Source organism: Grammomys surdaster, unplaced genomic scaffold, assembly GCF_004785775.1.
Source record: "Grammomys surdaster isolate TR1022 unplaced genomic scaffold, NIH_TR_1.0 126039, whole genome shotgun sequence".
Taxonomy (NCBI): Eukaryota; Metazoa; Chordata; class Mammalia; order Rodentia; family Muridae; genus Grammomys; species Grammomys surdaster.
In genome coordinates this window covers 924,236-937,049 of record NW_021620852.1, presented here as the reverse complement: position 1 = coordinate 937,049, position 12,814 = coordinate 924,236, and the positions used below count along the sequence as shown (strand labels likewise).

The 12,814-nt window shown below is 36.4% G+C and overlaps 1 protein-coding gene across 1 annotated transcript in view; it reads left to right on the top strand.

The window, feature by feature from the left end:
• Positions 1-12,814, top strand: part of Pdgfc (platelet derived growth factor C) — a 175,379-nt gene that overhangs the window by 158,816 nt on the left and 3,749 nt on the right. The window contains exons 4-5 of the mRNA XM_028754936.1: positions 6,809-7,016; positions 11,450-11,667. Of these exons, the coding sequence (XP_028610769.1) occupies positions 6,809-7,016; positions 11,450-11,667 (426 nt within the window). The remainder of the gene's footprint in view (positions 1-6,808; positions 7,017-11,449; positions 11,668-12,814) is intronic.

Below are 12,814 nucleotides of genomic sequence, written 5' to 3'. Positions count from 1 at the left end.
GCTTAACCACCTACGTAGCTGGGAGTATGGACATCTACATGACTTTAGTTGTTTATTTTTAACTACAACAATATAGTATGCATTCTTAACTGTGTTAGGCATGAATGAAGTGCAATCTTTATCAGCCTAAAATATACTGCATGCAGTTGACGGAGAACAGCGTATCATAAATCGCAACTGGCATTATACTTTTGCAGTTGCTAGGCTACTCACTTAAGACAAACATTTGTGTGTGTATTTGTCCAGAGAAGCCTCACTGTCAATGATGTGCTTTCAAAATAGCTCATGCAGACCCTAATGAAATGACAAGCCAGTCGTTTAGAAAGCAGTAACTATTTATTGTGAACTTACGAGCAGTTCAGATTGTACTTTTCCAAACACGGAGGCTGCTTCTCTTTTTCTAAAAAAAAGGAAAGATGATAATAAGTGCAGAAGACACTTAACATAGCCACAATAAACACATCCTACTGAAGCACTTACTCCCAAATGTTTCACTGGAGAAGGCTGTAAGGAAAATTGCTTTTGCTGTCGGGCTCCAATGACAAAAATTCACTTCATCTGACTAGTTCTTTGACCTCAAGGGCAGCTAGATAATATATTTTCAATAATGAAAATAGATATATGTTTGATTCACAGATACTCCTTTATACCAGGTTCAGTTTTATGATCTTCACCTACCAGGGTCTGTGTGACACTTGTCTGACTATGTGATTTACAGAAACGAATTGTCAGTTGGGCTCTCTCTGGGTGAGAGAAGATGGCAGAATATTAGGCTTAGGAAATGGGAGCTTCGCAAAGGCCAAACCTTTTACCCTTTGGTATACAGTGCTCTGTAGGTTTATGGTAAACGTCTGTTAAATGATTCGATAGATGGACTATAGTAAAACTGGTAATGTCACTGTCCTGAAAGGTGGCATTGAAAACCATGCTGTAGATCACTCAAGAGACTTTTTTGTTGTTTCTTTGTAGACGGTCCAGAATATGGCCATCTACTGGCCCACAATGAGTTCCCATCTTTATGTATATAAAAGAAATAGAAAGTAGTGAAAATCAAGTCCAATGGGACTTCTTAAAATGTAACAGCCTAATCATTAGCATTTTAAAATGTTAAAAATAGTTTTTGTTTATCTATCTATTTAAGTATTTATTCATTCATTCCTTTGTTTGTTTTTGGGTTGTGCATGCAGAAGCACACATGCAGAATTTGCAGAGCTGTTTTTCTCCTTCTAGTGTGTGAGACCTGAAGGTCAAACTTGGGTCATCTGGCTGGCCTACAGGTGCCTTTGTCATCCTCAGAGTCATTTGGCAATTATCTTGCCCATCCTTAAATACATATTGTTTGAATTTTCCCTTGCTAAATATAACAGAAAAAGTCTGAAAGTCTGGCCTGAACAATGACTTTGACCAATAGGAAAATATAAACTGAAGAAATTGGGAGTATTCTTTCCTCTAACTTCGGTTTTCCATTCTCTGACTTTTCTGAAAGTCCCCATAAGCAACACGGGAGAAGCTGAACTCTGAACAGGCAGGCCTTCCCTATCCAGGGACTGTCCATGGAACCCATGGAAAGTGCATTGTTAATTTCCCATACTTTGCTATTGGTGGGGAATCTTCTGGGTTGGGGTAGGGGCTTTGTGCTTATATGGTTTGAATTTAACTCTGTGCAAGGCGTTTTTTGCAGATATCCCAGTCAGTCCACACATGTACATGAGTCTGTACTTCCAGCTGCTGCCATTTTGGGGAGGCTTTGAAATGGAGGCTTTATTGAACTCAAAGTGCCTATGCTTTGCTGCTTTAACACCACAGGCCTATTTTCTGGCTTTTTTTTTTTTGTATTAATATTATGAACTGTTTTGTAATGTTAATTCCTACTGTAGCTTCTCCATTAAGATTCTGACAGTGCTGGAAACAGCAAGCAGCTTCTCTACTAAGATTCCCTCAGACCTGGAAGCAGCAAAGAGGGCTAACCAACTGTCATGGTATAGAACTTAACTGTTCATACTGCATCTTCCCTCTGATACATTAAAACATACATTTTGCCTGTCTTTTCAGAAAAAATCACATAATATTTTTGTGAACAGATTGTAAAACTTTGAATTTCCATAATCATGAGATGTATGCATTAATCTCTGAACAGTCTCTTAATTTGCATCTCATATAAATATATACATTTTGGCTTAGATTTTTAAAATGTTCAAATGTTTTTCATTTAACTTTCATATTAGATATCTAAACAATCTAAGTCAAAGTGATTAAAAGAAAAACAAACCTTTTCCTAGGTTACTTATTATACTTACAACATAGTTCCTGTTAGTGAGTTTATTTCACCAAAGAAATTTTATGTTACATGGACAATTAGAAAACCCAGAGTAAATGAAAACATACCAGAGTGACTCTCTACTCTCACAAGTTTAGCAAAGTGTGGGGCCTACCTACAGTGACAGTTCAGTCACTGAAGTGCTTGCTTTGCACACATAAAGACCTGAGATCATTTCTTCAGATCCCAAGGAAAAACTCAAGCTTTTTGGTAAGACCTTTTAGTTCCAGTGCTGATAAAGCAGATGCAAAGGAGTCCCTGAGGCTCCTGGCATAAGCAGTGAGCCCTGGGCCAGTAAGGGACCCTATCTCATACAAACAGGATTACTGGTACCTGAGAAAAGACAGCCAACACTGATTTCTCACCTCTACGTGTATGTGTGCATGTATTCGAATACACACACATAAACACAAACACAACCATATAATTGGCAAATATCGTAAAATAACTAAAGAACTTGTTAGTTCTAATATTTTAATTAGACCTTTAAAATAAGTCCAAGAACCTTATCTAAGGCTATCATCTGCATTGTTGATAATCATATATATGACATCATCTCCTGCTAGTTGTGGGAGGGATCTGAACTCACAAAGCATAGTGTTCCTGGAAGGGCCACCCCTGCCCAGGGATAGGGCTGCTTGGTTTTACTGTCTAGAGCAGACTTGCCTTCCAAACAAGTATCCCATAAGGTGTCCATAGTAAGACACATTGTCAAATTGGCAGAAGTGAAATACAATTTTTAGGGAGGTCCAGGCCGATGTTGCTGGTTGTGTAGATAGAATTACTCTTTAGAAAGCTCTTAGGGGTCAATTTTTATCAATACAAAAAAGAAATTAGTGTGCAGGGGACGTGAACAGCTGTTCTCAGGGGAAGAGTCTGGAAAAAGTGTGATTAGTGTGGTTGTTAGAAAGACACTAGAAGGATAGAAGATAATCTAATAAGCGTGACTAGATATTAGGCAGAAGGCTTGATCATGGGGCCTGCATGCTGACTGCTAAGGAATTTGGATTTTATCCTGCAGATGAAAAATCACATGATCGGTGACATACTATTTTAGGTAGCTAAAGTTGCACTTCAGCAATGTAGGGCAAAAGCATCAAAGAACTAAGTCCAATAGACAAGGCTTGGAGTCGGTGCAGACAAGTACTGGCAATGAGAAAGAAGAACTGATGCAATGGTACTTTAGCATAATAGATGTTGGTTTCATTGGGCTTCCCAAAGAAATCTATGGTTGCAAGAGAAGATAATGAACATAGGAAAAATGTGAGAAAACAATGGAAAATACTCATTCTTGTTCCTTGACCTTACTGTTATTAAATTTTTATTTTTGCTTCATTGGTGCATGTCGAAATTACCATTTATTGAGAGTGTTTTAGTAGAAATTTTATTGTTTATTTTCTTAATAAGAATTCTTGAAGGATCTCATTTTTAATGGCTATCCATCATTCTATAGTTTGAATACAAAGATTATTGCAATGTTATAAGCTTATATTTTCCATGTTTTCATTATTTTAAATGTCATTATAAATAACATAAATGTCTTATTAAGACCTATTATTTCTGCATTGATTTGGATAGGTGGTATCAAGTACATTGTAGAAAAAATTGCATTTATTGGTTTTTACATTTACTTTGATCTGTTCTCACATTAACTGTAATATGACACATCTTACCTTGAGTTAGCATCAAAATGGGACAAAAAGGTGAACTGCTTTATATAAAAATGCTTAATCTTCCCTGCCCTTCCTGGGTAGGTTGCCTCCCTTTTTCTCTGTTTCAAGCCACAGTGTAATTGACATGTTAGCACTTATTTGGGTTATAGGGGCATAATGCATGCTGCAGTCTCCACTGATTACAGCTCTATCTCTGAAGATGTATGTTCCCATACACACAGTCCACTAGGCACTGTCCAGGAAGTTCAGTTTACTCACACCATCAATAATCTATTTACAAATTTTCCTAAACCATATATGTCCCATTTAGTATGGAAAAGTGACCTCAGTTTGTTTTGCATGAATTAATGGATTTCAAAGTGTGGTTTGCTTATTTTCTTTCATCTTATTATCTTTTTGAAAATATTGTCTAGGTACTAGCCTACTGACAGTCATGATTTGATAAGATATTCTCCAAATGCCTTACTTCTGTCTTAATTTTGTCTGATAAATCTATTATATTAAAAACATGTAAGAGGATTCCTCAAACTAATCTCTGGTGGTTTAGATTGTTCTAATCATTTATTTTTAATTATTAATTATATGTTTGCATTGCTTTCACCTCTTCTCTCTTCATGTGTGCTGTACCTGAGTGCAGTTGCTTTCAAAGGTTATAATATGAAAATCCTTGAGAGCTGGAGTTACAGAAGGTTGTGAACTACCCAGTGTGGGTGTTGGGTATCAAATTCTGGTGCTCTGGAAGAACAGTTTATATATACTCTTAACCTCTGAACTTGTTTCTCCCACTCATATGTTTTCAATTCTGAAATTATCATGCATTAAATCCTAGGCTATATTCTATGTTAAGGAAAGGGAAAAGTAAAAAATAAAAGGGAAAGTTGATAAAATGGACAGACATTTCATTGTGAGTCTATGCTTGACTCGTGGAGATATTATTAATGTTATTCTTTAAAAATTTCATACATCTCTCTTCCCTCCAATTACATTTGTTCTCTCTCTTTCTCTCTTTCTATCTTTAAATAAATAAACCCACTGAGTACACTTAATGCTGCCTATATGTGCTTGGCTATAAAATCATCTACTGGAGCATAAATAGGGACCTCATCTCTGAAGAAAGTGAATGTCCACCTCTAAACTGCCATCAGTTGCCAATAGTTTTTCAGTGATGAATGGAATTTCATTAACAACTCCCTCACTCATGCAGGCTTTGGGGCTGCTTTGATGCTGTGTAGGTCTTGTGAATACATTCACAAACCGCTATCAGTTCACATGTTCAATAGCCTTCTCATGTCTATCAGATATGTTTCACTGTAGATGTCCAGGACCTCTGGCTCTTATAATCCTTCGGCCTTTTCCTAGATGATTGCTGAGTCTTGTGGAAAGGGAGCCTAATATAGTCCCATTTATAAATGAACATTCATTTGTCAACATGCTGACCACTCTCTGTTCATCTTCATCTATTACAACATCAACAAAATGCTTCAGTTCTGAAGGCTAAGAGGTACCCTAATCTAAATGTGCAAAGATAAGAATGTAAGGCCTGGGTTATTACTATTGGCAGATTGATAGCTGTAGGTAGGTTCTCCTCTATATCCTACTTGGCAAACCATAGAGTTTGGAACAATTAATGGGATCAGGTGTTGATTTCATCCGGTGGAAAGGGACTTAAATCTAACCAGAGAGTGTTTGCCTACATACAATTTGTGCTACTATTGCAACACTGGGTAAAATTTGGTAGGCTGGTTGATATTATAACCCACTGTGTTCACAGCGCAGTAAGATTGTTGATTATTTTTCCCAATAGTGTGCAGGGCATCTTCTAGCATTGTGAAAGATATCCAGTAGGGAGAATGCTCCAAATCGGGACCAGTTTGATTTCTCCATGTCTTGTTATTAAATAATGTGGTACCTTCTGCACCCAAGCCTTTTTTTTTTATCAAATTCTGGAGGATAATCAAAAGGGAATATCTTGTATTATTGAAGGATCTATGAGAACCTCAATAGTAGGCACTGGTTGTAAGCTTTGTGATAGTCATATAGATTGACAAGTTGTTTTCCTGGCATTTCTATTGTACCTTAATCATATATTTACAATTTTAAAGTAAAACTATAAAGAAAATAATTCAAGCTGATTGAGTAGATAAAGCTTTATTTGTACTATTTTGTGTAATATTGGGGTAGATAATCAATGTGTTTCCTGACTGTTGATTTTCATAATTTATAGAAATGAGAAAAACTCACTCTCCTTTTCTAAAGACTTAATATATGCTATACCTGTACTTAGACCTTTAGTTACCTTTCCATCTTTTTATCTCTTTGTCTAAATTTCCAAAATTATAATCTGTATAATTGGCACTGGATTCCAATGGAGCCATGGATTAGCACATAGTGCATGGGCTTTCAATGTTCCTGTTTGAGTAAATAATATTCACAACAAACTTAGATCCTTAGATTATGGTGATGGAGATAAGTGTCTCTTATACCCTATAGACCATTGCCCAGATCTCTTTTACATCAAGTTTTGTAAAGCAATTAGCTTTTGCTTTTCTTTTCTTCATTTTTTTTCCAGATAAAATAGCATGTATGAGTCTTAGATTGGTCTCAAACTTGTAATGCTCCTGTCTCAGCATTCTTTTTTATCACAGTATTACAGAAATATATTAGACCCTGCTGCAAAATGATTACTGTTGACATGAGATGAATGTAGTCTTGCTTCCTCTGTACTACCAGCATTAGTCTGATTTTCTTGGTGGATGTAAGGAAAAGGAATACATTGACATTTTCAAAACAGTTAATGAGGGATTCCTTTTACTTTCAGCAAGTCACAGAAACCACAAGTCCTTCAGTGTTGCCCCCTTCAGCCTTGTCATTGGACCTGCTCAATAATGCTGTGACGGCCTTCAGTACCTTGGAAGAGCTGATTCGGTACCTAGAGCCAGATCGATGGCAGGTGGACTTGGACAGTCTCTACAAGCCAACATGGCAGCTTTTGGGCAAAGCTTTCCTGTATGGGAAAAAAAACAAAGGTAAGCTTCCTCTCCAGGTTAAAACTCATTTAAGTCTTCGTTATTGATGTTTTCCAAGTCCTTTGCCATGGTTTCTAAAAGGGGGAGTTTAGAATGCCTTCAGGGATACGCTTAAACAACTCATTGTATTATCAACTAAAACACATGACTTATAAAATGAGAATATAAATGTGAAGAAAATCAAGAGATACTTCTGAAAACTACCGATCACTTCCTATCTCATCAAATATAATGTTGATGGGGCACTCTCTTCACTTTAACAAGAATCAATGCTTATTCTAATCTACATTGTGAGATTTAAAAGGAGATCAGAGCTGAAAATAAGTAAAGTTGAAGGCTAGAAAATGGGATGTTTTATAGAAGTCATTCTTACTCTGTATCCCCTGGGGTTGGGGTTGCATTCATTTTGTAAACTCAGAAAGTTTTAAAGGGTAGGAAAATTTTATGGAGTCAAGATAGAAGTTCCCAAGGTAGGATTCACAGCATGAAAATGAAAGCCTTCAGGAGACCATATACTGGGAATATTCCAATTGTAAACTTTCCTTTGCAACTGTTACTTTTGACGCAATTGGCTTATATTCTTTGAGTTCCAAAATTTCTGATAATTAAACCTAATCTCTCATGAACATTAAAAAATAGGGATACTAACCACATTTCCAATAAGGTTAGCTAATTTTCGTGGCAATGTCAGAAGTGTGAGGGAGCTGTATCCTACACAGATGATGCTGGAGAAAAGTAACAGGAAAATGAGACTGCTCTCAGAAAACTGGTCTACTCAGGATTGTGTTAGAGAATGGTAAGGAGAATTTATGTGAAAGGAATAGTGTTTAGTTAATGTGAGCCACTCACCATAGCAGATTGCACCAAGCTTTTTGTAAACCCCGTCAGAAGAAACTTGACTCCTGCCTTTCTTGCACACCCTTGCAGCCTTCCTGATCATGAGCTTTCATCTCTGAGGGTCACGTTTGGACCTGCCCAGGCCTGGTATTTCACTGTGCTGACAGACGTGGTTTCCTTTGAAAAGTGTTTGAACATGATTATGTTCAAGGGCATGGACAGCTGAATCCTGTCCAGATGCTGAATGCTGCTACATATTCATCAGATCTGATCTTGATGAATAAGTTACCGACAGCCAGCGCTTCCCTTTTCTGCACTTAGGAACAGGAAGCTGACGATCTGCAAGAGTCGCTGAACATCCCATGAATTGTACCATTTTTAGCAATGTAAATTAGATTATGAGATGCGTTCGTAAACAGTAAAAGTGAGAAATTGGTTTTAAGCTCACGTCATGGTTTTTGAGCAGTGATTCTGGAGTCTAGGCTAAAACTGTTCCTTTGAGCCAAGTCTTCAAGTCTGAATCCCTATGCCTGCTACTCATAGATTAGGCCATAAGCTAGCTTATAATTAAAAGAATTTGATAGTGATCCGGATTCTTTTAAGTATGACACTTTCATCATTGTAGCACTTTGTAGTTTACCAAAAACATTCTCTTTTTAAGCATACACTGGGTATGAGGAAAGCAGCATGTACTTTTAGAACTTTACACAAACTCAAAATGCAGGTATGGGCTAATATCTCTAGACAAGATCAGCTCCCCTGTGAGAGCCTTTCTACAAAGGAGCTGGGAAATACTTCTAAAAGCCTCCAATTAGACATTGAAATAGATTTTCCCCAGAATAAACATATCACAATGTTACTACATTCGTCTTAGAAGGACCACCCTCAGGTTGCTTTACTGTAATATGATCACCTAGGATTGAATATCTGAAAAAGCAGGAGCAACTAACAAAGCAAAATGTGTCTGTAATTTTCGTCAGTAATATCCTTTCTGGTAAAACTTACAGTGTTGATAAAATTTCCTTGAGAAATCATGATTTACATTAGTGATATGGTCAGTATCTTTATTCTCTAGAAACATAAATTATTCCATCTCTTAGGAAGCAATCATGGAAAGGTAAAGAATCCCAAAGGCTGTTTTTCTGTGTTTACTTTGTAATTATTTTGCAGACAGAAATTCACATAGCTTTCATTTTTTCTTTTATCTCCTCCTTTTCTCATTATTTTAGCTAAAATTTTGCAGAATGCTTGTAAAGTTACTTTTTTGTAAGATTTTGGTTTAATGAAGTTGATATTAGTTTGAAGCCTTTGAAGACATGGACCTATAAATGTTCAAGATGATACACAAATTTAAACTCTTTAACTTTTTAGTCCAGGATAATCTGCTAGCATGCAGTAATGGGCTTTGGCTTATTTTCTTTATATCCCTTTCGGTTAGTCCAAGTACAGCTACAGGAGGAAAAAAAACTGAGATAAGGTATTTTCTAAGTCAAGCTTAACAGTAGTTTCAAAGGGGGCTTTTGACTTGTGAGTCAAGCATGATAAATGAGGGGTGTGGGGTGGAAAGTGTGTTTAAATTTTCCCATTGTAGCAGGTAGAAGACTACACTCGGGAAATCCACCCTAGCCTTTTATTGTGGTTAAGTAAACATTTTAAGGAGAACACATGCAGACCCTTTTCTAGTTTGGGGAAATAGTATGTTTAAAAGGATGTGTGGTAGGTGAGGTCCTTTCAAAACTGGGAGCTTCATTAACCTTCTGAAGCCTTAGATAGATCATAGACATTGTGGAGACTTGCTGTGATGCTGTGTGCTTTTAAGCATTCGCTCCCTCCCAGTCCAGATGTCATTTTCATCCAGAAAGGGACCTAGTCAATCACATGTAGCTTTAAAATAAAATGATAATGTATCTATATGCCAATCATTAGGCAAAGGGAATGCAGTAGAATCAGTGACGTCATTAATATAGCTCCCCTATTAACTTTACTAGTGACAATTGGTCTTTACAGGGAGTTTGAAGCTATTCACTCATTTGCTTTCTGGTTTTTTTTGAAAATGCTGCTTTCAAAGGGTTGTTTTCAGATGAAATCCTTAAATAATCCGAGCTATGATTTCAGATAGAATTAAACATACTTTTACAGCTGAGTAAATCTTTGACATGAGCCCGTTAGCATTGCTTTGGACATTCAGCCTCTTTCCTAGGCTTTTCATCCCTCCTACAGTTAAATATGGCTATAATTTTCAATTAAATATTCATAGCCTATTATTATACTTAGAGATTTCAAAAGCATTCCTTAACAAACAATAGCCATTTAGTACAGTCAAAAAAGCAAGTACTTTATTCTTATTTACTATCACGTTAAAACTATTAAAAATGAGTGCTTTTGTTTATCAGAATTGGAGTCTCACAATCATTGTTACTATTTAAAACTGTCCTTATATAAGAAAAATGATAATATATTTACTTCTATAACCTTTCTAGTTCTAGTTTAAAGATACTTAACCCAATTCTTATACTTTCTATAACAATGTATTTTAGATAGTTACTTAACTTAAAATATTAACCCCAAATAAATACAGGGGTCTGAAATATTTAGGTTAATTTCACTTGAAATATTTCTATGGAAAAAGATAGACATAGCTATAAGATAGAAACTAACACCACACTAGAAATATATATATCCTGTAATTAATCTTTATGTATAAGTTTGTAGAAAACATGGCACTGTTTTAACATGTTTCCTGAGGCAGTATTCATGTAGATAAAAACAATGATTTTTTAAAATATTTTCCTACACATCTAATGAAAGGATATTGTATTTGTTCATCACAAGCAAAAACTAAGGTATAATATAAACAACTCACTTGGAAGAACAGTCAGTGGCTACTGATTAGATACTTCTCTATCTTTCAACAAGGGAATGATAGAAATCTGAGGGATCCAATTGTTCAACATTTCAGAGGACACCAATACCTAAGACACTAATCCTCAGCTTTCCAACATCTGCTCTTATTCTGACATGAGTAATCTCTTTCACTGACTGTCCATTCAGCTGTCTTGAAAAACATTTTCTTCCCTTTTCTTATATTTTATGTTTCTTACAGCCAGACTGATTGCAGAAGCTCTATGGATGGGTTTCAGTGAGCTGTTCTGAACTGATTGTTAGAGCCTGTAATCCTTTAAAAAAAAATTACATCGGCCTTTTAGTCAAAGCGATCATACTCCTACGTACTGTGCCTCTCTGCAATGCTCTCTTTGTCTGCTTTTTGACTGAGGTTAAAAGGTGTAGCCCCTGTTCTCTATATAAAGTTTCCTATTATTTGTAGTTCTCAACTGCTTCATTGGCTCTGTTCTTCATATTGCACAATGCCACCTCTTCATTGGTCACTAAGTCATAATGCAGCTTTGTTTACTACGAAACAGAAAGTCCAATTTGTGAGCTATGGAGCCATCCAACCTAGCTAAGATGAGAAGGGATATTGTTAGGGTTATCATTCATGGAATAACCAGATCGCTTTTATAAAAGGAGCTTAAGGAAATGGAATCAGGCTCAAAGCTTGAATATTTTTTTTCTTTGCCTTTCTCTATGCCCTGTAGTGGTGAATCTGAATCTTCTCAAAGAAGAGGTAAAACTCTACAGCTGCACACCCCGGAACTTCTCAGTCTCCATACGGGAGGAGCTAAAGAGGACAGATACCATATTCTGGCCAGGTTGTCTCCTGGTCAAGCGCTGTGGAGGAAATTGTGCCTGTTGTCTCCATAATTGCAATGAATGTCAGTGTGTCCCACGTAAAGTTACAAAAAAGTATCATGAGGTAAGTACATTGTTTTCTATGCAGTTTTTATGGGGTGTTTTCTTCCCTAACAACAAAAGGAATGAATCTAAAATCCTCTAGTGATTGGGACAGACATTTTTCTGTTACAGAAATACAAGCACTAAGTCTAGAAGGTGTTCCTATTCTCACTTTTAAAGCCCGGGCCTTTCATTTAAGAAACAAACATTGAAAATGTACAATGTGCATTGTGTAATGGTGGGTGATAGCTGAACAGTGAAGTTTTGATCTGATTTTTATTGTTGTTGTTGCTTTTTCTATGATATGATGATCAACCTCGGGATTTGTATATGCTTGTCAAGTACCCATTAATATACAACCCCAGCCCAAGTCATACAAGGTTTATATTTCTTATATTAAACATGCAACATCTTTTTTGAAGAAAAATAGCATGAAGTTCTTCAACTATAAATTTCCCAAACTATTAAAGGTGAATAGTACAAAGACGAGCTTAGAATACAAACCACTGTCTAATTTTGATCAATGAAATCTTTGATAATTGTTTTTACATATGGTCCAATGTCAGAACATAAATACTGTGGGGACAGTTATACCTCACAGTTCATATTACATTCATTGATGCAGATAGCACGCTCCATGTTCGCCATTTTCTTACTCACTGTTTTCGTTTGTGCCTGGTTTCTTATGATGGTGACTTACCAGTGAAGGAGTGAACTTGCACTGAGCAAGAGCAGCGTTATACTCTGATAGCTGGAATGGGTTTGTTGCTTTTTATACTTTCATAATTGACCCAATGATTTCTCTTTATCTATAACTTCATAAATTTAATTACTTGGTTATTTAATGGTGAGAAGAGAAAATGGAGGACAGAAGGAGAGACCATGAGAATTATGTTCCAAGCTAGGCAACACCACTTAAAGTTTCAGTCCCTTCCTGGAATTGCTCCATTGGCTGCTAACTGTTCCATCCATGAATCTTCAGATGGTATTTCATATTAAACCATAGCAAGAATGAGCCTAGAGTTTCATACATTCTAGGTGAACTTCATTTCCTACAACTGAGCCCCAATTCAAACAATTGTACAAATCTCTTTCCTCCTTTCTTTCCTTCCTTCCTTCCTTCTTCCTTCCTTCCTTCCTTCCTTCCTTCCTTCCTTCCTTCCTTCCTT